This window comes from Engystomops pustulosus, chromosome 1, assembly GCF_040894005.1.
Source record: "Engystomops pustulosus chromosome 1, aEngPut4.maternal, whole genome shotgun sequence".
NCBI lineage: Eukaryota > Metazoa > Chordata > Amphibia > Anura > Leptodactylidae > Engystomops > Engystomops pustulosus.
In genome coordinates, this window is record NC_092411.1 from 237,797,646 (window position 1) to 237,824,060 (window position 26,415).

General features: G+C 41.3%; 1 protein-coding gene across 2 annotated transcripts in view; it reads right to left on the bottom strand.

The window, feature by feature from the left end:
• Positions 1–11,384: 11,384 nt before the first annotated feature.
• SMAD1 (SMAD family member 1) overlaps positions 11,385–26,415 on the bottom strand; it is a 32,228-nt gene continuing 17,197 nt past the window's right edge. Inside the window, exons 3-7 of one of the 2 annotated variants that reach the window (XM_072121856.1) lie at positions 21,377–21,634; positions 18,945–19,058; positions 14,473–14,694; positions 12,856–13,112; positions 11,385–12,636 (exon numbers count right to left, since the gene is read on the bottom strand). In XM_072121856.1, the coding sequence (XP_071977957.1) occupies positions 12,493–12,636; positions 12,856–13,112; positions 14,473–14,694; positions 18,945–19,058; positions 21,377–21,634 (995 nt within the window). In that variant the 3' untranslated portion in view covers positions 11,385–12,492. Of the gene's footprint in view, positions 12,637–12,855; positions 13,113–14,472; positions 14,695–18,944; positions 19,062–21,376; positions 21,635–26,415 lie in introns of both variants that reach the window. The other variant, XM_072121847.1, reaches the window with a different exon arrangement.

Sequence of the window (26,415 nt, forward strand, 5' to 3'; positions counted from 1 at the left end):
TAAGAATCTTCAGAAGCTAAATGAAAGTGTAGATAAACCTGGACCCTGAATCTAAGCACATTGTCAGCACACAGCATCTCATAGTACTGAGAAATAATGAAGTGTCTGCTTACAGTGTCCCCGCCCACACTCTGGAATATTACACTGACCATCAACGAGTTATAGGGGCTAAAACAGCAATAAAGTAAGGGGTTTAAAATTAGCAAAATTGTTTCTTACATGGGCAAACCCCTTTAATGTTGGCTGTATTTTACATTATAACTGATGTTCACTCTGTAAAATCAATTGCTCATCTCCATATAAAAGGTAGCTATACTATGCCACTAACATCCCCTATAACAGTGGTGGCAAACCTATGGCAGGGGTGCCAGAGGTGGCACTCAAAGCCCTCTCTATCTGCAACCAGGCAGCTAAGGACTTCCCAGACAGCCAAGGACTTGCCACACTCAGTGCTATCTTAAAGGGGTTGGAAGGACAGCGCCATGCCTTACCATGGTTTGTCGGTATTGCAACTCTGCTGGATGGAGATGAATAGAGCAGAGACCCAATACCGATACAAACCATGGTCAGCTATGGCGGTGTTTTTTAAAAAAAAAAAAAAAATAAAAGTTGCTTGGGACAGCCCCTTTAAAGCAACAGCACTGCCTTAGACTACTGGAGGAATTGGAAGGGGTGGGCAGATCTGCGTTATCACTGTACTTCTGGCTCAATGTCAGGCAATTGTTCCTGTGCAGGGGAACCTGAATTAGTATTCCATCTTACTATGGTATTGCTGTTCTCAGGATACTGATATGATTGAAAGCTATGACAGAGAAGGGAGCAATAAGTTTACTGCTTAGATTTCCATGTTGGCACTTTGGTGAGTTTTGGTGTAGTTTGGGCACTCAGTCTATAAAAGGTTTGCCATCACTGCCCTATAACTATGGTAAGCTCTATATTATGATTTGTGTAGTTATTACTGACCGGTGATGGGGCCTCGTATCTGTCTGTATGATAAATACCTGAGTCTAAATCTGTTTTGAGCAGTGTATTTCAAATCATATTCAAAAAGCCAGAATGGCCACAATGGGATATTGACATTTTTGGACTGTCAATGAACATGGATGAATAATAATAAAGCTTCATTACAAACATCTATGATAACTCTTACAGTTAGTTATTGTAGCTCGTGACTAAAGTTCTGTAAATTACCAGCATCTGAAGAGCTTCACCAGAGGTCACAGTGGGCAGAGAGGTCGGGAGTTCTAAAAAGTTAAAAGTTAAAGAGGTGGAGAGTTTAACACTGAAGTCAAGCTCTCCTCACTTCAGAATTCCCTCTTCACTGTAATTGATGGTCCTGCATCTAGACACATCACTAACAAGATTTCCTTCATTATGAGGTGAGAAGAGCTTGACTGCTATGCCGCACTCTCCTTATACAACCAGTTTACGTCTCACTTCAAATTTGATTTTCTGGACGGTGCCTCCACACTGAGCCATGAAAGAAACTGGAAGGTGTTAATCTTCTTCCCAACATACTGGTAGTGTTTATTAGGTCAATTTCTGATGACAGGTTCCCTTTAAGTCAGGGACTGCCTGTACTTTGACCAGCTCACCTAACCAAACCTCTCTACACTCTATTATTGAAAAACAACTCCGAAATGATACTGTCTATTCTTTCTGGAAGAGACTTAATGGTTTACAATTACAACTTTTTAAATTTTTATTCTGGAGAGACATATGAGGGCTTGTTTTCTGCAAGATAAATGGTACTTCCTAGTGGCACCATAACTTGCAGTGTACTGGGAAGTTGCTAAAAAAAAAAAAGTGCAATGGCGTTCAATGTATGGAATAACAAGTTTTATCTTTTGATAGATGGGGCATTTTGGGTTGCAGTGATACACAATGTTGTTTATATATGCATTCTAGGAATAGAGGGATAATTTTTTGTTACATTTTTTTTTTAATTTTACGGTCTTCTCAGGCCACCTCATATTCCAGGATAGTTTATGTAATATATTGCAATATAACTGTGACATATACAGGTGCCAATATGGTGGCACTAGGCTGTTAACAGCTGCTGTGTTCAAAGCCAAACTTGTATGGAGATAGTTCTGCCTATGAGCCCTCTACTTACAGCCTCAGGTTACATGCACACAGCCATAGTTTCAACATCTAGTCCATGTCTTTCTATGGGTTCACACACATGGCCCCATGTGTGAGCCGAGTGCCATGGCTGTAAACTATGGAGTGATTCCTATCTGAAGTGGCACTCTCCCTCCAGCCACTTATAGTTGCATAGTTTATACAGTTGAAAAAAAGACATATCCATCAAAATCAACCAGGGAAGGGATTTAGGGGAATCAATTCTATATAACATAACCATCAATGTTATTTAGCTGTAAAAAAGCCATCCAAACCCTTCCTGAAGCTCTCTGCTGCCCTATTGTGACCAGCGCCTGAGGCAAGCTATTCCACAGATGGACAGTTCTAATAGTAAAAAGCCCTGTTGCCTCTGGTGATTGAACCTTGTTTTCTTCAGACGGAGACAGTGCCCCTTTGCCTTTTTAGTTGATTTAATCTCGAACAACTTTGCATCATACTTTTTGTATGGACCATACTTATATTTATATAAATTAATCATGTCCCCTCGTAGTCGTCTCTTTTCCAGACTAAATAAATCTACTTTTAATCTGAGACTCTCCATACCCCTTATCATTTTTGTGGCTCTCCGTTGCCCAGAACTGGACAGCATATTCCAGGTGCGGCCAACCAATGTCTTGTACAGTGGTAATATTAAATCCCTATCATGACAAGATCTTGCTGGCTTTAGAGGCAGCTGATTGACATTGCATGCTGTTATTTAATTTATGGCCTACTAGTACCCCCAGGTCCTTCTCAATGAGGGCCTCCCCAAGATTTAGTCCCCCAGGACATATTATGCCTGTGTATTATTGGCCCCCAGGTGCATAACTTACATTTATCCACATTGAACCTCATTTGTCAAGTGGACGACCAAACACTCAGTTTGTCCAAGTCACCCTACAGCCCATGAACATCCTCCATAGACTGCATTACACTACACAGCTTGGTGTCATCTGTAAATATAGACACAGTGCTATTTATTCCTACCTCTACATCATTAATAAATACATTAAATAGTAGTGGCATGAGCACATAACCCTGAGGTACACCACTTATAACTGGTGACCATTCTGAGTAGGAATCATTGACCACAACTCTCTGGAGCCATAGCTTTCCTTTTTAAGGAAAGAACATTTTCATTTTATAAGTAGTCTGGATTTGTATAAATTTTAGAGGAACACTTGAAATTTAATGCAGATTTTGCATCTTATAATAGTTTGCTGCACAGTTGCATGAAGGGGATTGTGTTTAATTATAAAGTTGGATTTTTGTTTATACCAATGGCTGTGCTTTCGGAATGAAAAACAGTAGTTACTTACCGGTAATGATGTTTCCTCGAACCACGACGGCACCAACCAGAGAGAGGGATCCGCCCCCAGGGACAGGAAACCTGAGCATAAAAAACATGCCCTTCCTATCCTGCCTCAGTGGTTACAGAGACTTGGAAGAACCTTATTAGTACATCAGAAAAAACATTTCCATGTAAGCATAATTCTGATGCCCAAAATTATTATTATTTATATTTAATTATATTAACTCTACCCATGAACTACCACAAATAAAAAGGTAGGAAAAAACACCAGGGTGGGAATATATACCTGGTGCCGTCGTGGTTCGAGGAAACATCATTACCGGTAAGTAACTACTGTTTTCCCCATCACCACGACGGCACCAACCAGAGAGATTTTCAGAGAGAAATATTTAGGGAGGGATAATAGAGGAGAGTGATTTTCTCTGGTAAAGAGTTCAAGAGTACCCACCACATTTAACCGATAGTGTTTAAAGAAAATGTGGGGGGGTAAAACCCGCATGCTGCCTGACAGATCCGGTCCCAGGATGCATGCCTAAATTATACCCAAGATGTGGCAAGTGCTCGGGTAGAAAGGGCACGGATAATTTTTTTTTTTTTTTTTTTTTTTGAGACTACATAGGTCAAATTCTACTCTTTACAGAGGTCTAGACCACCGAGTAAACTGATTATTTGCCTTTACGCAATACACATACTCTTAGGATATATCATAACCCGAACCCCTGGTCTCTAGGTTATGAAAACCTTCTTCCCCTTCAGATTTTGAATTGGTGCCAAGGGACATAAGAAATATCCTGTATGACCAATAATAGATAGTGGAGGTCAGATCGAAAATACTACCGAAGCCACAAGATTAGGCCAAACCTTTGCGAGTAGGGACATCCTACTGTGGGACCTAATGTGGAGACTTTATGACCCAAATGATACTAGAGAATATTAGAATGTTCCAAACCAATCTGAGATTTGCATGACGGACAAAAGCTCTGCCAGTCCTCTATTTATTTAGGATGTTCCTAAGGAATGCGTTACAGAGCATATTCCTTTACATTGTATGATCCTCTGACAATTTACTCCTTGTTTGTTCCCTGACTGTTATAATCTTCAGAACTTTGAGAATGACTTTTCGACCGACTCCAGATTCTCTGAAAACTGTACGTTCTACCTAGGTTCCTACACCTTAAGAAGACAGTACATATAATAACTATAAGAATCTCTTTTAGAATCCTGACAGCAGCTTGTTTAGATTCCAGAGGACTGACCCCTAGACTGTCTAGTGAAAATTACAGCCTGTATCTTACTTGCAGAAAAACAAGTTGTAGAGGTCTTAAAAACTAAACTAAGACCTGGTAAACAGTAGATAAAAACTGGTTTATACTATATCCTTTTTAAACCTTGCTATAAGAAGGGACAGCTTTGCCCCAATGGAAGATAACCTCCCTATATGCAACACAGAGGAATGACTGGACATGAATGGAAACACCAGGGCCATCGCTTCCATTATTCCAGATGACTATTCAGGATCTGCGCATGTGCCAAAAATTGACACGGCTTGGGTTGAAGGAAAGAGGTGGTTTAGTATTATGTGGGTATATGATAGGTCAGTGATGGCGAACCCTTTATAGCCTCAGTGCCCAAACCTCAACCAAAAGCGACTCATCTATTGCAAAACTCCAGCGCAGCAACCCAAGCAGTAATGTATTTCTCTTTGTTAATTGACAAATTTCATTCCTTCAGCCTCCCAAGGACACCGACCCGGTTAAAAGGAAGAGGGCAAATTCATCTATCATTGTAAGAAGATTCTGCAGGCAGATTCTTTGAGTTTCTGTGGTGATGGCCTGAGTGCCCACAGAAAAGGCCCAGAGCGCCACCTCCGGCACCCATGCCATAGTTCCGCCACCCTTGTGACAGGTGAATGGTTCCCTGACATCATAAGGACTTGTGCACCTGCACACATAGTAATATCATAGTAACAATATTTTTTATCTCCCTTGGAGTTCTAAGTCATAAAAGTAAATGATGGTTATTTCACATGAATATATTTGAAACACAGATGAATGTTGTTCACTACAAGTTATTAATGGCTGATTTGTACAATTTGGTTGTAAAATGCACCTGGTATGATCACATGCTTAATTGATGTTGTTCATATATGTGGAATTTTGGATTTATCACATTGCTTGAAAAAAAAAGAATCCAGAACAGGGTCCGAAAAGTTACACTTGGGTAAATAAAGCACCCATCCATTTCATATTTTTTTTTTTTTTTTTTTTTTTTTTTTTTTTTTTTTTGAGTTTGGAATGCAGTCCTAGTGCCTGGTGTGTCAAGACCAGTACTGAGGTTTTCACCAACAAAACTTTGTTATTGTTTTGGTGCTACTGGACTTTCAAATGTTTTTCCAGGTCTGAGAGGATGCGCCGACAGCCTGTCAATCTGCAGGACATGAAAAGAGACACTGACTTGCTCTATTTTTGTGACCTTGAAGGGAAGCAGACTGTTGAGCTTATACTAATAAGCAGACAACCATCAGGGGAATCATATCCCCTTGGGAAAACTCCCCAAGTCTGGGTACACATGGGTATTGGGAGTCTGCTGTACCAGCAAAACACAGTGCAAGCAGCATATCCTACCCCAATTCATCATCTCTTGCTCCCCTGTAGAGCAACCGCTCGGAGCAAGGATTCTGAAACCATTCACATTACCTGCTTACCTGGGGACCAGCTGCTTCCAGCAAGGACTCTGGCATCGTTCACATTACTCGCTTACCTGTGAAACTACTGCTTCTATCAAGGTTTTTTTTTTTTTTTGCATACTTCCCATTATTTTGTGGGTACTTGTGGAGCCACCGCCCACAGACAGTTTTATGTTATCATTCACATTAACTTGTGTATCTGTGGAAAACTGTTCACAGCCTGGATTATGTAATAGTTCACATTACCTTAGGTATTTGTGGAACCACCGCTCACAGCCTGGATCATTCACATTACTTTGTGTATCTGTGGAAACTATTCACAGCAAGGATTATGTAATTATTCACATTGCCTTGGGCATTTGTGGCACCACTTAACTGCAAGGAATATAGCATCATTCACATTACTCTGTATCTGTGGAATTATTCACAGCAAGGGATATATCATAATTCACATTACCCTGCATCTGTGAAACTATTTCCAGCAAGGATTGAGGCATAATTAACAATATACTCTATACCTCAGGTGATACAATTGCTGAAAGAAAAGATTATGGTATTAATCATATTACCAGTTCCCTATCTTGGCCTCACAACTCCAGGTCTGAGGTTGGGGGGGTGACTCCTAGTCAGGCTCCGTAAGCCTGATGGATTCCCATCTTTCAGTGTGTGGACTCCCATCTTTCAGTGTATGGACACTCAAAGGCCACCTTCTCAGCGAATACATAGTCAAATGTAAATGTGTTAATGGTCCCGCAACCACAATGTGCTATATGAATAAACCTTTTATATCCTATTGTATGTAGATGTACAAGGTTGGAGAGAGCAGTTTGAATTAGGTTAGGAAACTGCACATCTGTTACCAAACTGCAATATGCCAACACTCAGTTGTTAAAACCTAACAAGTTTGCAGGCATAGCCCATATAACAAATGTTTTACTACATCTTGTAATCTTGAGTTTCCAAATGATCAATGTTGATGGGAACTCACTTTTAGTCCAGGCCAAGCATTATAAAAGCAGCATGTGGTTCATCAGACCTTCCAAGATAACTGAAGAGTAACCATGTGCTCTGTGAGCGGTCTCAGTCCTGCACATCTCTCCACCTAGGAGGAGAGGCTAACCTGCAAGTCGTTAGATAATTAACTGAACCTGCAAGAGTAATTAATCAAAAGCTGTGACTTGAGCTACTAACCAGGATTACAGACCATCTTCCCATTCTGGGACTTGCAGATTTAAATGCTGCATAGATGCAGCCCCCTCACAAAAGCAAGCACGTTTAGTTTAGAATGGCTGGTAGCTTTTCCATAGGTTAACCAGAATTCATATTACACACTACATATCATGAGTGTAATAGAAGAAAAATAGACTTACCACCCAGAACTCTCATATAGGTACAGAGGTTCTGCCGGGTCTGCGGGGATACGGTGAGCTCCTTGTCAGGTTCCGTTAGCCCCTCAAATGGATAATCCAACAGACACAAACCAATCCAACTGGAGGCGTGTTCTGTACGGGACGCCAGAAGTCCCATCCTGTTAGCGCCATTCACCATGTGAGGTGTGTCTGGAGAGTTGTCACACCATGTAACTCCGAAACCTGCTTCTAGAGATGTCGGACACGGCTGGGCTCCCACTCTGGGATCAGCAGCGTGCAGCAGGAACCCCGAACAGGCGCACTCTAGTCCCCACATCATGCTGTTTCTGGGGCTAGGCTTTGGATCACTCCAGATCTGGACGATCTCCAGCTCACTGGCTGGATTCAAAACCCTAGTACCTGTTGTCTGACAGGTACCAGGAGTTCTCTACACACTCAGGTTCCCGCCAGGGACAGGAAACCACTGAGGCAGGATAGGAAGGGCGTGTTTTTTATGCTCAGGTTTCCTGTCCCTGGGGGCGGATCCCTCTCTCTGGTTGGTGCCGTCGTGGTGATGGGGAAATAAATACATTTTTTGATCAGATAGCTTTTTTTTTAAATTCCTTATGTGTGTAAATCTCAATGCTATTCTGAAATTTTTTTTTGAGGTTTACTATGCATTTTGTTGTAATTTTGTTTTTATATCTATGTATCAAAATTGCTCTAGTAAATAATGGGAAAAAATGTCCACAAACTTCCACAGCGAAAGTCTTAAAGGACATCTAGCATCCATGATGGTAGATGTGTCCTAGTGAGAAGTTCCTGAGGAACAATATTATTCCGAACTTCTTTTATTATTACTCCCTTGATCGCTGAAATAGATAATTTTAAAATGAGCGCCCCTGGAAGCCTCATACTTTAAAGTATGCATCCCCCCGCCCCTTCCCCGAGCTCAGGCACTTCTTACTATGACACATCCACCATCACTAATCATAGTTACAGTGCTGATGAATATTTAGGTAGCACTGGAGGCATAGTTTATAGCTTCTGGAAGACTCTTACTGGTTTACCCATTATCCCAGGCCATGTCAAAGTTGGGCATTAATGTATAAGATATAAACAATGTATTATCAGCACTCAGACCTTTTAATCTGGGTATATAAAAGTAGAATATAGGTGCTGCACACCGTGTCTGGGTGTCAGACAGATGTCCGCCTCAATGCCACTTATGAATACTGTATGCCGATATCCAAATATCAAACAGTGAGTTATATTAATTGGCAATTGTGGAATGATATTATATCGATATAATGGCCAAATGTTAACAACTGGAAAATTCATTTGGTTTTGGTAACTATTTGGGAATAGAGTATATTCATATATGTATATATTCTGGCGTGTGGAGAAAAAAAAAAAATAATAATAAAATCAAGCATTCTACCAAAGTGTTTACTTTCCATTTTAGCAGATGTTCGTGCTCAAAATTTTTAATTTTTTTTTTTATTATTTTTTTTTCTATTGATGTATAAGTGCAGTTTTCCTTTATCTCATGCTAGGGTCACAAGTAGATATGAAGTAGCATCATTTAAAATGTTATCTTTTGAGCACAAATTGTGTTGTAGTTTAATAGTATGTGGGTGTCCAACACCTGAATAAGTTGGTAATCTACACAAAGCAGTGTATTATGTCCTTGTTCACCCTCCCGTTACTTTCCTGAGGGGAAATCCAGCTGTTTAGTGACATATGCCTCAAGAAGACAACAGATTTTATTGTTATGAATTTGAAGGGGGGGGGGGGGAGGGTTCAGAGCACAGGAACAATGAAATATTTTGTACTTCCAAAAAAAAAAAAAAAAAAAAAAACCCACATGTTGAAAATGGAACATCTGTTGAAGCCGGATCCATGCACATGGCCGGGCCTCTTAGTCAGCAGTAAACCTGCGTCTGGAGGAAATTCCATGCACACAGCATCTGGAGCCTATATGTCAATCTAATGTGACGCATGCGGTATACTAGGCAAAAAGGAAATTCATTGACGCTTATATCAATGTAACTCCAAATCAACCTGACCAGTTATGAATCAACACTGATCATTAATCAATTTCTCCTGCTGTTGTGTAAATTGAATAATAGGTAGAACTGATAAGACATCACTATTTGGTCTCACCATTGAAGCCACAGAAGTTGCTCTGGTAGTGCAGCTCATATAGTATAGCACAGGAAGGAGAGCTGTGTATGTCAGTGTCCAGAGCATGGAGCGGATACCAGGAGACGTGATGCGGGGGAACCCGCCCAGCAGCAGGACCACTACTTCCTTCTTGGTGCTGGGAGAAATAAGGCCGTGCCCTGCATTAAAAAAAAAATCCCCTCCAGCAGGACACCAATATATGTGCCTGCTTAAATTGTCAGACTCCATGAGAGCCCAAAAGCCACAAATCTTGCCAGAAAACATCAAGATTGGCAGATTTAACATTGGCATCTTGTGCCCATCACTGATTCACACTTCCTTTCCTTGAGATATTTGCACTATAGTTACCAGTCCGAAATTTGGTTTTCCATTGATTGAAGATCAGGCTGGGATTTAGAATGGTTCTCAATGATCGTTTTTCGGTTTTATTGCCGTCAATGTATTCCACTATGATAATAAAGAATTCCAACTGTAATATTTCATTCACGGAGATCTAATAACTGATATTTAGGGTCCCCTTTATTTTTTGGGCAACGTATTATAATTATTTGAGGTGAGCACAGAAGGGAATAAAGCCATCACCTGGGTGTGAGGACAAACTACGTGGACTTTGATGCAGTGAACTTGCCTAAAATTGCTTTTCAAGAGGACTTGTCACCTTGTATTAACCCTCTAATGATTAGTTCACTGCCGTTTTACACTAATGTTCTATGCAGATTTATAACATACTGTTAAAGAGGACCTGTCATCCAAATGGACCACTGTAAGCTTGGGTGGGTGCTTGGAGGGCTATGGCATTGCAGGCTAGCTTATTGGTACGTTCCTATAAATCTAGCCGTTTAACAGCGCTATTACAGGGGGAAGGCTAGGGCGTGGCTTACTTTAGTAAGCAGCTCCTAGAGCCAAATATTCAGGTGACAGGTCCCCTAACAATATTTTATCAATCTGCATAAAACATGAGGTAGTAATTTGTGTAAAACCGCAGCAGTGAATTATTGCAGAGTTTCCTTACATCATATTTCACCATGATTGTCAGTCCTTTGTCCAGCAGTGCTGTCTGTCTGAATTGTAACCAACGCATTTTCTAGGATTCACAGCCCATGACACTAGACAAATCTGCCGCAATAAGCTTCTCATAGCACAATACTAAAACATTTTGAATCTAAAAGCTAAAACACCTCAAAATAAAACAGTGTTTCCTAAAAAAAAAAAATATATATATATAAAATTATAATATATAAATGTGCATTTTTCTGTCCCTTCTAGAATTTCTCAATTGACATGTGGGTGTGTGGAAGCAACACATGCAACTAATAATAGACATTGTTCAGACTATGCACACCACCTTTGGCAGGAGGAACGGCAACGCCCATCTGTCAAATTCATTAAAAGAATGAAAATGCTTTAGCATTGCATGTCTGTTTTAGTTAACACTTGATCAGCAGAGGTGACAGGTCCTAACATTTATACTCCACTTTATATGTAGAATTCATCTGGTCCCTATGTTCCTGCAGGTTATAGGATAGATAAGACTGTAAGCTCTTGCAAACAGGGCCCTCACTCCTATTCTTCCATACGGCCATTCGTAAGGTCTTATTGTATTTGTTTAAGTTCCCCATTTGTAAAGCGCTATGGAATATGACGCTGCAATATAAATAAAAAGTGGTGATGCGTTTAACACTTCTTGCAATTGCAGTGTATGTGAAAGATGAACATGCCACACAAATTATACAGGTAAGCAATAATGACCATTTATTTAAACTTCTAGTAGCCAACATCTACTAGATCTGGAATAAAAGTACTTTTGAGAAGTACTACAGCTTAACTGTGAATATAAAAGAAAAACAAAAATAGTACAAAAAAGTAACATCATAAAAAAAGGGAAAAAAGAATAAGTCTGCGAGTGAGTAAACCTTGGATATTGAAATCTAATCCAATTTGAACGCTTAGCAAAAGTGTTTGTTCAGGCCGTCAGGCTCTAGAGGTGCAGCAATATTTGAGGATTTCTCCCTTCCCGCCCCTAAACAACGCTTTTCCCTATACATTAGCAGTCAAAGCTGAGATCTATGACACAGCGGTAGTGTTATGAGGAGAGGGGGAATCTTCAACATTGCATTCCCTCCAGCAGACAGAAGCGCGTTAGCTAGGAGATTATGAAAAGATGCAGGGGACCAAGGCTGGTGCCGCCAAGAGGGAGAAGACTACTCATTCATTCAGCTGCTGATCCCCACCGCTGCCGAGTGTAACGCAGCCGCCTGCACAAAGATGTGCAGTACATACACAGCCCATGGAAAAAGCACTGCTCACATTTTAATATCTCGTCCTAGTGAATCTCCCCAAACCGTCATTAGCAGAAGAAATATTCACCTAGTCCGCTCTAACTATTTACTCAGCAAGAAGAGAAAATTTATATATAAAAAACTGTACAAACAGTAAGGAACATTGGATGGCAGTAAGGCCTGGTGCCACAACTTACTGGGAAATTGGAACCCAATGGGAGACCAAAGCCAGTGGGGAATCTGCCCTAGTTAATACTTTACACAGCATGATTTTACATTACATATAGTGTGAACGCTGCCAAATCCAATTAGAAAGGGGGTGGAGGGGAGAAAAGTTAGCTGCTGAGAAGATTTAGCCACATATCATAGGGATCCTCTTCCCCTTTTATGTTAAGAGTTGGTCACAAACATCAAGTATTTGAGGCTCCCAAAGTGACAAGAAAAAAAAAAACCCTAAAATGATAGTCCTCTCTAGCCGGTACGCGTGTCTAACATCCTTCAAGTACATGCACGGCTCCAAGTCATCCAAAGAGAAAAAAAAAAGTCCAGTTCCGATTAGGAGACGGAGGAAATAGGATTATGGGGCGAGCCCATCTGAGTAAGTACTTTATCCAACCACTGAAGAGGGCCATGCAGGTGAATCTCAATCCAGCAGGGGGTGCTGGTGACATCCTGCCGATGGTATTCTGCACCCCAGCCCTGCAATAACAAATACAATAGTAAAAATACATTCATAGCACTTTGTAATGGGCTTTACTTTTAATGATCTAAGTGGAAGGCTCGCATATCCCTGGCAGGCCCATAAGATTACACAGGAGGGCACAAGTGTGACCGCTGCTCCATTACCCTCCCCAATTACACAATCAAGAGCTGTTTATTATCCAGTTACATCTTCAGTAGGGTTTAGCAGGACATTACCTTGACAAAACTCATCCGGATAGTGCACATCTTTGTCAGTTCATAGACCGTCTCAAAACCATGGTTCACAGACTGAGCCAAAAGCTGAGCAAACTCTTGGTTGTTGAATATCTTCAGGCTGCAACCACTAGGTATCTTACAGACAGTGGTTGGGTGAAACCCATGGTGATAGTTACAATTCCGGCTCTGGACGAAAATGCTGCTATCGCTCAAACATTCGGCGTACACTTCACCTCCAACATAGTACAAGTGAACACCTAGAAAGAAGCACAGAAGAGTTTTACCCAATATATCCAAAAACAAATCATGGGAATTTGCAGTCATCTTTAACTACAGAACACATGCGGTCCCCTACTTGCAGGCTCACAACCCTCACCCCCTCAGATGGACCTCTCTGATCTCTGGATGCTGTACTTTACTGTAAGGTGTGTGTATTGATCATTGTAGCCTGGGACTAAAGTTTTATTGATAATCCTTGTTCCCATGACAGAATAAAACTAAAAAGGACATTTACCATCAGTTTAGAACATTGTTCCTTGGGACTTTATAACCCTTTCTGCGATTGCGGTATTTAGAGTTAAAGTTATGCCAATTACCCTGGGGCGCTCAGGTTATGTCGCCCGAGTGCCTCAGATAACCTCAATTTAAATGTATGCACATCCTCCATAGTGATGCAGCATTAGTAAACAGATGGAAAGTGTGTATTTGTTCCAACTTGTTCCACCTTGCCTACAAATTCAGCTTAAAGGGCATCTACCACCAGGATGAAGGACTGTATGCAAATGGGCCTGAAGCCCTCAGACTCCTTTGCAAAACAGTCCTTCATCCTGGTGGTAGATGCCCTTTAAGAACAAACTCAAGAACATTGAGTCGGCCATAACAACCTCCTGCGGCAGAGAGTTCCAGAGTCTCACTGCTCTTACAGTAAAGAACCTTTGTCTATGGTGATGGTAAAAATCGCCTCTCCTCTAGGCGTAGAGGATGCCCCCTTGTCCTGGTCACAGGCCTAGGTATAAAAAGATCTTTGGAGAGATCCTTGTACTGCCCGTTCAGGCATTTGTGAATAATCCCTGGTTTAGTAATCTGTCATTGTATTCGTACACAAGATACAAGTGTATAGTGTAATTAACCTGTGGAATGCCTGTACATTAAAAATATAAAATATATATATATGCAGCCTGCCCTCTGGTACTACAACATTAATACCAAATGATATTTAATCAATAGTAACATGGGCCATAAAAATCATGTGAGATATCAATTGTCACCATATATAATACAATAATAAACTCCACTTCATGCATATGTATGGTGTAACAAGATTTATGTACATTTTTATGCATTGTTTATATATCTGCATCTGGGCTCCTTTTTTGGCATAATAGAAAAACCATGTATAAGCAGCATGTAAAAGCATTGAGCCTAGAAGCAGGTCAAACTTGTGTGCAATAAAAGAGGGGGATACACTGCATATGCTGTAGTTAAATGTAGCTTTAGTTTTGCCTAATTTTTAGGCACCAAGAATGTAAAAAGACACACGGGTCTATATATCCAGTACGGAGCAAGTACCAAATCTAGGGCAATGGGAAAAGATCAGTAAAAAAAAAAAAAACAAACCTTTCCCAATATGCCTCCTGGTGTTCTCAATGGTGGAGTTGCGGTTAACATTCGATAAAAGCCCAAGACAAAATCTGTTCCTGTTGTTTGAGGGATCGGTGAATCCATCTACCAGCACACTTGTGGAGGAGGCATGAAACGCCTCTCCTACCCGATTGTTCAGCTCGTAGTAGACGATAGAGCACCAGTGTTTCGGCTCCTCATAAGCGACAGCTTGAACATCTGCAAGACAGACATTTTATAATTATAAGTAATGGGCGCAAACTATATCATACTCGTTATGCCGTCACATTTGTGAGCGGTTGTAGTGGAGCACCAGACCACACATCATAGAAAATAGTGCAAAAGGTTCTGTTAGATCAGGTCTCCATATATTAATGTACAATCACATCTGTGAGCATTACTTCCAATTAGGAGCTAAGGGAGAAATTCACCAGACTTACTTTGAGAATTTGCCACAATAAAACAATCAGTCCATATGAATGCGGTGGTCTTGGCAGCCAGCATAAAACCTGCTACATGCAAGTCAGGCCCAGTGCAGATGACCAGATACCTCTACATCTGTACTAAACAGTCCCCCTCAGTCCTGGACATGGTATATACAGTCTGATCCAAGTGTATTGACTCTCCAAACATGTACTGATGTGGGGTTTGGAGCAGCAGCTGTCACCTTATTAGGATGGACCATATATACAATAACATAGCTAGAAGAATACATCCCTTCTTTAGAAACCATCGATGCTGCAGACCGTCAGTCAGATGCACAATCCAGCGTGGCTGCACTTCTGGAGGTAATGCACACAGCAGCACCACAGCTGGCATTGCTGTAGCAGATGCAATCTGGGATGACGCATTTCACATTTGTGTGGCTGGACTGATGGTATAATTAATATGTGCCTCGTTATAAAAGAAAGGGTTACTCTACTTTCACACATCAAGATACCAGTAACCATCAAGGCTACAGCTTTCTCAAAGCTCCTAAGAAACCCTGCCAGCTGGCAATTCTTCTGGGATGAATCATCTCCCTCTCACAGATTTCTCACACAACTTCCTTACGTTTGCTATAAGTCATGCAGAGCAGGTGCGAAGTGTCTCTGTTCCCAGCGTAGGCCAACAATGGAAATCACCCAACTCCACTGACAGGATGCAGCTTGTTACTAGAAACCTCTCCGGACCAACGCATGCCTGTACTAAATGGGAGCGATTCAGTGGCCTCCGCTGCCAACCTTTCTGATCATCAGTGGAGGGTCCAAACCATAGACATGAGATTACCTGCAGATCTGGCTTATTGCAAGTCAAAAAACCACTGAGAATCCTGATGCACATGACCGCAAAAATGGTCTGCAGATAGATAGTGTGTATGACAGCAGATAATGTGCCCATAACCCAGCACCACGCTTCCCAAAAATCACTTTCTGCAATGTGTTTTGTAAAATTTTACACTTTGGCACCTGGTACCAGAAAATATTAAGTCACATCAGACTGGGCGGCCATCACCAGGCCCTCTCGCTACCAAGATTTATTACCAAACCAAAAGTTGGAAAAAAAATTTTTGGGTCAAACCAGCTACACGTATATTATGTGAACAAAAGTGCTGTGCCGTGGAGAATCAGGGCAGGTTGGAGTGCTGCATGCATATAGCACTCAGGAGTTGCAGTTTCCAGCCTCTTACTTGCTGCAGCTGTTACTGGAGGACACATGAAGGAACAGAACAGCACACAATACAATGAAGAGGAAAATACACTTCCCTATTCATTATTAATCAGAGCGGGAAGAAGGAAAAAAAAAAAAAAAGAAAAAAAAAAAAAAAAGACAATTTCCTGCACCGAATTGCATTAAAATTTAAGTTAATTTACAATATTGAAACTTTTTATTGAAATCCATAAGAACTGAACATGGAACCAATGGATTTCCCATATGAAGAACTGCATCACGCGCAGCTACCATGACACACACACTTTGCTTGAATCGCCTCTCCCAATCGCACATGCTTGTTATTGGAATTCACAAAACAATGCAAGAAATGCGTTTAGGGTGCAGTCACTCAGTAAGTTTTTAAACGCACTGAGGACGCATGCATTGTTTTCATGTCACCATGCGTTTAGCTGGTTTGAACCAGTTATTCTTCATTCCTGGAAGCGTAAGCAGCAGTGAAAAATGTTAATACAGCTGCTTACAATAAAGAAAAACAAATTCAAATATAAGCCAACATACAAAAATGCATGCGCTCTCCGTGCATTTAAAACAGGACCAAGAACACACCCGCCGGTGTAAATATGTATGGGAACTGGTAAAACCTCTTCCCCACAGCATGCAAATGCAGTCTTGGGCTTTCCGCACAGAAGAAAGCACTGTGGATTTTTGGATACATCCCATACATTATACTGTTGTGTAAGGAAGTGGCATATTAAATGTGTAATGTGTCTGGGTCTTTTATAGATTTTTAATTTACCCCAATACACAGCTGCATTCAAGCAATTCACTGCTGGAATCAGACTAGTCCTTTAAAAGGAAATCTACCATTTGTTTTTATGCATTGTGAACCAAAACCATACCTTGAGAATATTGTAGCTACACTGACGCAGAAACATGTTTAATCCCTGAACAAAATAAAAAAAAAATTAAGAACCTTGGGAAAGCTGGGTGCCCTGGCTGCTGTACAAACACATTACTTCCACGTATACAGGAGCTGCCCGAACTGTCCAGATAGGACTAATCAACCTGACTCACAGCAGCTGGGGGATGGTGCAGGGATTAATTACTTCTGCCTGTCAGGGACAACACATTGATGTCTTATGCTGCAGCAGTGCATAATTAGGGTAAGAGAAGAAGCACCGGGACACCCACAGGAGCAATTCAAATTTTAAAATTGTTGGTTCAGGGATTAAACAAGATATGTTTCAGCACCAGTGTAGCTACAGTGTTCTCCAGACATTTTTGGTTCATAATGCATAAAAACAAAGGGTATATTTTCTTTAAGAGTTGTTCACACATGCTGTTTGAAAGATCAAAGAAATTTAAGTTACAAAAGGTTAAAACATGCAAATATCCCTGCTCCTTCTGCTAGTCATGTGAATGAAAAAGTTCACAACTTTACAGTGAAGAAAAAATGAGCCCATGTGAACAGGACCTTACGAGTCACACATCCAGCACGACAGTCCAGCAACACAGGCTGTGCCCTCGGCAATGTCACATATGCCTTAAAGGACACCTGTCATCAGGTCTCTTTCACCATTTGTCACCTCTACCAGTTGGAGCAGCTCACAAGGATCCCAGCCTTTATCTAGTCATTTCATACATTGAGCATGTGACCAGCCTCATTTACATAATAAAGAATAGATGATTTTATAATGATTAGAGGCAGTGATGTCACTGTTGTTCCCCCTCCCCCTGCTCATGTCTGTGTGTAATGCGTAGTAAAGAATTGCTAGTGTCTGTGCATTAGGAGGATGCAGCATGTCAGCAGGTAAAGCACAGAGACAGACATCAGCTACACAAGTACCTGACATGTTCTGCTATAACATAGCTGCCTGGAACTGTTGACACACACACACACACACGGGGGTGTGGCCACCAGGAATCACACCATTATAAGGAATCACACCATTATAAGGAATCACACCATTATAAGGAATCACACCATTATACGGCCTGTCAGTCATGCACTGGGGGTGTGGCTGTACCTCCCACTCATAAGCTGGACAGCTTGAATATGCCAATGACTGACATTTCACAGGTTATTTGCATACAGCTTTAGGACCTCATTGCTTAGGTTTACAGGCATGTAGAGGGACAAAGGGATATAGGCAATGCTCTCTAACGGCAGTTTATGAAAATATATTTAGATTAGGGGGTTATTTTGCATGACGGGTTCTCTTTAACAAAACTCATGACTTGTCATAAAATGTAGCATCCGGGGTATTGCAGCATGTCACAAAAAAATAAAAAAAAGGGGAAGGAGGAACCAGTCTTCAGACAAGAGAAACTGTTCCCACGGGAAGTAGACAAATTTTTTTTTATAAATAACCACCTCATACACTACATTAACAGCAGTAAACTGAATGCGGAGGGTATGGATGGTGCAAGGTACATAAACTACACAAGAATAGCCAAACTTGGCAAAAAGAGGTTTATGACATCAAATGTGATCCAAAAAGTCACAGGATTTTCATAGCTGCGGCTTTTCAGCAGATACATTTTCCATTCCTTTATGGGAAAAGGAGGGACATTTTTTTCTAGTCATTTTTCCTTAGTTGTTATGTAAACAAGGAAATGGTTGACATGGCAATTACTCCAACAAGTGTATCGCTCGCAGCGCGTTTTATCAACATATCTAGTGTTTTCCTGTTTAAACAATACTTACCCAATGACAAGCTACTGGGAGTTTCAAGCCAGCTGAAGGAAAAAGCTGTCGGATTTTAGTAAGGACCCAGAAGCTGTTCCAGGCGACAACCCCCACTATCATTGCTTACCTGCTCGATTTATTTCTTGGGGGATGGGAGGCACCATTAGGTTTGTCTCCATTTGCTGTGAGTTCTCCTGGTTCATTCCATCTTCTGGGGGCATGTAAGCCGGAGGAGGGGTGTCTGCTAAAAATAAAGAGATTCAATTGAAAAAACAGGATATATTGTACCCAATGCACCAGGAGATGGACCCACATATGAAAATGTATTTATTTAAAGGCTTTAAGAATTAAAGGAAACCTACCATTTAGAATGGCAGGGGTAAGCTGTAAGTACCGAGCACCAGCTCAGGGTGAGCTGGTGCCGGTACTTACTTTCGTTAGTGTTATAAACCGCGGCATCGCGGTTTTAACACTTGTTAAACTTTAGAGCAGAAGGGGCTTCGGCGCGCGCCTACATAGGAAATAGCGGAGATGTTGCGCGGTCGCGCGCAGCGCCGAAGCCCCTTCTGCTCTAAAGTTTAAAAAGTGTTAAAACCGCGATACCGCGGTTTATAACACTAACGAAAGTAAGTACCGGCACCAGCTCACACTGAACTGGTGCTCGGTACTTACAGCTTACCCCTGCCATTCTAAATGGTAGGTTTCCTTTAAACAAATGGGCCTTTGGGGCTCCATGTTCAATTAACAGTTATTAACCCTGGACCCCTCAGGCTCATTTGCATAGGAAAAAAAGCAGCTAAAAAGAACAGATCCTGTCAGAGGGGGCACACACCAGTATGCTTGGTTTACAATCCTTCATCCTGGTGGTAGATTTTTTAAATTTGATTTTTAATTAAAAAAAAAAAAAAAAAAAAATCAAATATTGTATTTAAACAAAAAAAAAAAACAAAAAAAAAAACTCAGCTGACCTTAATCGCTCCGTATTACAGCTGGTCCCTTATTCTCAGTAGTGCCCTTTACATGGGTGGACAGACCCAGAAACAAGCAATTTGTATCTTAAAGGGGTTGGAGAAATAAGAAGCCGCCAAGAGGTTTCATACAGACACCTTGCAGTGTGTGCGCAGAGTGAAATACTACACCTGGCTTCGAAATCCTATCCCAAGTGATTTATTAAGGCAGAAAGATGACGAGAACAATACTGTACACATTAAAACTTCTCTTCACAGACTGTCCCGGGCTCACAGATTTGCATTAACATGTTTTGAAGGCCTCGGGTGGCTAAGTGTAGGTACAAGCAGGTAGGCAGATGCTGGTATGGATAAAATAGTTGGCATTTTAAGGCAGAATACTTTATAACAAATCTGACAGTCCTTTATGCAGGTTGGCAACAGAAGCACTGGCTTAGAGGACGTCCTGCAGTGGCTGCTTGTGAGAATGTACCGGGCCTATGGGACATCACCAAGCCATGTACATTCTTCCTTCTCACCTGCCGGTTGAATACAGTGTTAAAAGCTTTTCTGCATAATTTGATCCTCCTAGAATATAGGACATCACTGTAACCACTCCGGATAACACATGGGTGGGCGTGGGAACCCAAAACTCTAATGGCCAGTTCCCTCTAACAAAAAAGAAAGCGCTGTTATCAGTCTCTATTATAGAGACCACTTTGTTGTGGGACAGTAGCCTCTAGGAACCAAGCAGAGAACATAGTGCTGTATCATTTAAAGAGGACCCGTCACCCAGAAATTTGGCACTTGGAGCAAGTGCTAGAATAAATGCCGCAGTGTTAGAATTATTGCGTTATCGGAAACCTCCGCTGCAGTGTTAGTGCATTAGAGTACAATGTAAACGCCGGACCGCTCTCAAAGCCGGCCTATGGAGCGAGCGGGGCGGGGAAGAGGCTTTACATTGTACTCTGCCGCAGAGTTAATACTATCACTCTAACACTGCGCCGTTTGTTTTAGCACTAGGAGCTGCTTACTGTAGAAAGCAGCTCCTTGTGCCGAATTTCTTGGCGACAGGTCCTCTTTAATATACTGTGCATAAAGAGCAAACATATGATCACATCTGGTCAATATTTCTGTCAAATATTCCAAGAAAATGTTATGTGCAGAAATGATTAGTGCGGATCTGACCGATACATTATAGACATTCTCCACCTCTGTCCGGGCACAGAATATTAGAACAAAGCCATTGTTGGTTCAATATAGGTTGCAAAGCATTTGTAAAGTTTGAAGAAAGAATATCACTTTGCCTCAACTACAAGTTTTCTTTTGCAAAGTCAAAAGTTAAGTGCGTCCGTTCTTTGATTTCCTCTTTGACCACTGACAAAAATACACATTTTCCATGACGCAATGATCGAGAAGTGACAGGAAGATATTGATCCTCACCATTACAGCCTCTAAAATACTGGCTCTAGATTGTGTGCTAGCACATCTGGATTATTAATAACAGATTATATTTCCACAGTGCACTACGTACTCAGGAGGATTAGTCTTAGACCACTCATCTCCGCATCCGTAAAAATGTAATATGTTAAGACCACCACAATGCACCTACCTGGGATTTGAAAAGGACTTCCAGGATCAGAGCTTGCTGGAGAGTGAGGGTAAGTACTGCTGCTGCCACCAGGAGAGTTTGGATAGCTGCTGTTCGGCGAATGCGGAAATGGATGGCTATTCGGTTGTTGGAAAGAATCTGGAAACGTGGCATTGTGTGGCATGTGTGGCTCAGTGGGCTCCATGGTGCGAAACTGGGCAAGGAGACTGTGCTGCGGGTTGTACTCGCTGTGTCTTGGAACCAGGACCGGAGGAAGAACTAAAAGAGAATAAATATAAAAATTAAAAAATAAAGTTGGGTCTTTAGTTTGACTTTCCATTAGATTCCAAAATGAACTTTAATAGCATCACTTGTGATAGGTGAAGAATCTCCTAGATCAGGACTGAGCCCTCTTTTCAGCAGATCACATAGATCCACTTATCAGGAAACCCTAGATTCATACCTAGCCTGTAACATACAGTCAGAAGATCCAATAGTGTTTAATTTTTTTTTTTTTTTATAGCGCAGCATGCAACACTAAAATTGTTCCAGGTGTTCACAGGTTCTAGCAAGATCTGCTGTATAACAGAACATACATCGCCACAGATGACAGATGACACTAGTATGAATTATGTACAATGAAGTAAAAATATACACTTCAGTTCTATGTATTTAGTTCTATGTATAACCCAAATGAAAGTTGACCAATTTCAGGGGGAAAAGGAGGCAAGAACACTGCCCAATTTGCATTTTATATTTTCGCTACTCTTCTAATTTTAGGCAAGACCTATAATTTCATATAACAGCAGATGTGTAATTTTCCTATTACAGATATCCAATAGCCAAACCACTGCAGACCTACACAGGTGAAAAGGGGGCAGTCACAAAAGTCTGGGTTTTATATCAGCTCACAAGGTGCAGCCATCTGCTGGGGAGGAAACTAGTTATCACTTTACCTGTATGAAGTATTAGAATAATCCTCTACTGCACTAAAGAGCAATTTAGGAGTCAATTTCATTTAATCTACAATCTACTTTCTGGAGCCTCATTGCAAAAGAAGGGACAAGGTAATCACTGGCTGACTATATTGTGTCTAGATATGTGACCTCTAATATCTGCAAACTCAACTATACCGAGTCCATGTGCAAATGAGAGTCTAGTCCATTACAAATGTGAAAAGGCCCTTAGGACCAGATTACCCAGTTCCCTTGCTAGTAATGTACCAAGACCTTTCACGAGTCAGGTGTCCTCGAGTGACAGCGCTGATTGGGGTGGGACTCCTTACATCATAAATCAGTTATGTAAGGAGTTAATGCTTCCCTGCTAAAGAGCAGCACCAAGACTAACCATGTGTACAGTATTGGTGCTGACATTTGGCAGGAACTTCCTACATCATAGGAGCTCCATGATGTAAGGAGTCCCATTGGTCCAGGATTCACAGACTGACACTGGAAGTGTGAAAAAGGCCCATATCTTATGGTGTCTGGATTTTCATCCGCCAGTGTAATAAACTTCCCCTTCTGCAAGCATTTCTTCTAGAAAAACGTGTAGCTGCCCAAAGTTATAAGAAAAGATGCTGCCATATTCTTACTGATGAAGACCTTATCCTGAAGTCTGGTTTTCAGCAGAATAAGGGTATGCACATTGCACTGCAGCAGTTAAGCTCCATGTGAATTTCTGGTATTTAATGTGTTCCAAAACAGGGGGGGGGGGAAGAGGGGCGGGGTTTAAATAAATGCAACCAAGTTTGCAGCCTATTGTATAGGGGCAATGTCTGCAGGAAGTGCCTAGGCCTGCTTACTTGTAAACACAAACCTGCACATGTACCCTGTTTCCCCGAAAATAAGACAGTGTCTTATATTAATTTTTGCTCCTTAAGAGGCACTAGGTCTTATTTTCAGGGGATGTCTTATTTTTCCATGTACAAGAATTTACATTTATTGGTGAACAAAAAAAAAAAACTTCTAAAGCATCCTTATTACTCTCCAAACTCTGAACTATTGGAATTTTTGGCCCCCTATCTCTCATGTTTAGCAACAGAACTTTCCTTAAATGAGCACTTCATGTCCATGTAGCAGCTTGCAGCGTATTTGTCCTGCAACAGTCAGTGATTTTATTCTGTAATTCTTCCCGCATGTCACAACCTCTTGCAGCATCTAAAAAATCTACTAATACTAATGTATGACATGGGGGTCCGCTGCAATGGCGGCCGCTAGGTCTTATTTTCAGGGGAGGCCTTATATTTCTAAGATTGAACAAAATTGTACTAGGTCTTATTTTCGGGGGATGTCCTATTTTAGGGGAAACAGGGTATTTACAAGTATACCACCGCTACGTCATGTACGAGATTGTTGGGGGAATGCCCATGAGCTTCCCTCTGTATATATTCCCCATCATTAAGCGGCACTGTTGGCTTGGAAGCCACGAGAAGTCTTTGCACCACTGCCATGAATTAGCATATACTAGTCAGGTGGTTATAAAGATTATAAAGTGAGGGGATTTAACGAGAGCTGCTATCTTCGTCCCAGGCTCAGATCAAAAAAAGACCCCCCCCCCCCCCCTCAGGCTGCACAAAAAATATATATACAGGAGCACAGGATTGTTCACCATATCTACTACAGCTGCTCCGCTGTCCCCTTAAATTGGCCTCTATAGTTTTTGTAGACAGATTTTATTGTGCGTTTCGTTTCCCTGAAATGTTTATATTATGTCTAGATGTGTAAATTGGAGAATATCCTAGAATGACCAAATTGTACGCTTGTTTTCACAAGTGCCAGAAATACACCTATACACTGTAAATGGAGAAGATAAAAACAACAAACACACTAAAATTATCAGAATTTTGAAATTCAAGTAAACTATAAACTCCAGCTAGGGTGTGTGCTCAGTTAAAGATGGCAGCAATGAAACCAGCTAAGCGTCACATGCCGTACCCCATCACATTGCAATGTTAGCTTCTACCTTTGGCGACATGCTTTCTATACACCATTCTGTTACCCTGATCACAAAAGTCCTTCATAAAGAACCTTATGGTCCACAGGGTTGCGGACACAGTTGTATGCATGCTGAATATGCTAAGGAATAATGGGACCGAATCGAAGAAATTATACAGGGATTCCCCATGTTACATATAGGATAGGTTCTTTGGGTTGGTTCTTAAGTTGAATTTTCTACGCAAGTCAGAACTGTATATTTTAGGATTGCAGCTTCAGACAAATTTTCTTGCCATGGTGAAAATTGGATATTTAAACATTTTTGCTGTAATGGGACCAAAAAGGCTTCATTACAAAAACATTATGGATGATCACTTTAGTCTCACACTGCAGTGAAGAATCCAGAGTAGGTGACCACAATTATGTATACTAGATATAAAATCGGCCTCTTAAAATAAATATAAGGGCTCATGCACCGTGACCAGGTGTAAAAGACATCCATGGGGACAGTGATCTGACCACAATTTGTGAGGCCAGAGCACGGCCCCCAACACAATCGTCATTGCAATCTAAGGTGATTGTGACCATGCATCTCGCCTCAACAATTCCCAGTCCTGTGATAATGGTGAAGTGCTACATTGAATGGCCAGCCATGGTAGCGGCATGCTTGTGCCATATTAATCGCAGGAACAAGGAGAGTTATCAGGTTTTTTTTCTCCTTTTAACATTTTATGTTAATAAATCTTTTAAAAGGGGGCCAAAAAAAAAAAAAAAAAAAAAAAAAAGAAGTTATGACCCCTTTAAAAAATAATTCCATCGACTTTAAAAACAAACTTTCAGAAGCACGACTAGCCAGCATGTTTATGTCAGCTTTACCAGCTAGCAAAGCTGAAAACATGAAGTAATATCAAGGGAGCGGCGCAGCTGGGAGGATGCACAGTTGGTAAGCTCATATCATGGACAAGAGACAATGAAGCAGGAAGGAAAGGCAAGGGAGGAGGCTCAACACCAAAGGGATACAACAAACTACAACACTATGGAAAGAGGTGTTGTAGCCTACAGGAGGCAACACGTGTGCAGCTTTTTGTAAGTGGGGTGAGCAAAAGGTTAATCTTTGCACACGGCTACAGAACAGACAATTCTGTAATATAGGTTAGTGTGACACAATGGACAGACTACCTTAATTATAGAAGTCTGTGGGCCTATAAAACACAAGCAGTAATATTCCAGGAAAACTGCTGTGTTGCTCTGGATAACGTGTCCTCTCTAGGTTGTTATAACTACAGTACAACTATACTGAATGTAGAGAAGACAACCAGAAGCCGTGCATCCTATTCGCAAATACAAGACAGACTTTAGGCCTGTTTTCTCCCCCTCATGTGAAGAAACACTGAAATAATTTTCTTGCACACTGCAATTTTTGCGTCTACGCCACCTCCATGCAGTTGCTGCACATTTTCAAAAAAAGTGGCATACATTTCACCAACATCGTCACGGCCACCCGAAAGATACATCAAGGGTGGCCAGGACAGGGGCACGTGATTTATTGGCCCCCCCAAGAGAGTACAGCTGTCTACAAACTATCAAGGCTGCAGTGTATACTGACTGCTGCAAAACTCATGCACCTTAGGCTACAAGTTCAGTATGAACCACCAGGAAAGCTTCCAACGCAAGTGCTAATGTAAGGCATTATTATGGCCTCCGTTTGGTCCGTATAGATTGCATGCATTAAGGAATGCTCAGACGCAATTAGAAGCAACTATACAGTCATCTGCATATATGGCAAATTATGGAACCATGAACCTGAAATGCTGCCCACATTCACACCACCTAGACAGGTATGTTGCTCCCCAGTATATATCCAAATTGAATGTAAGCTGCAGTAACCTCACAGCAGTCAGCTCATAGTGGCACCACTTATGAGATGATCCCATTACTAGATGAAGACAAGAATAAACCACTGCCAGATACCACCAGTAGCAACTAATATAGCCAAGAACATTAGGACTGACACATGCCAGCCTAACAAGAACATGATTTGTGCAGAGCGGCTGTATGGCTTGGGCACAGTGTGGGTCACCACACCTTGCCCTGTCATGATCTAGCTGCCTTTTTTTGCAGCTAGAT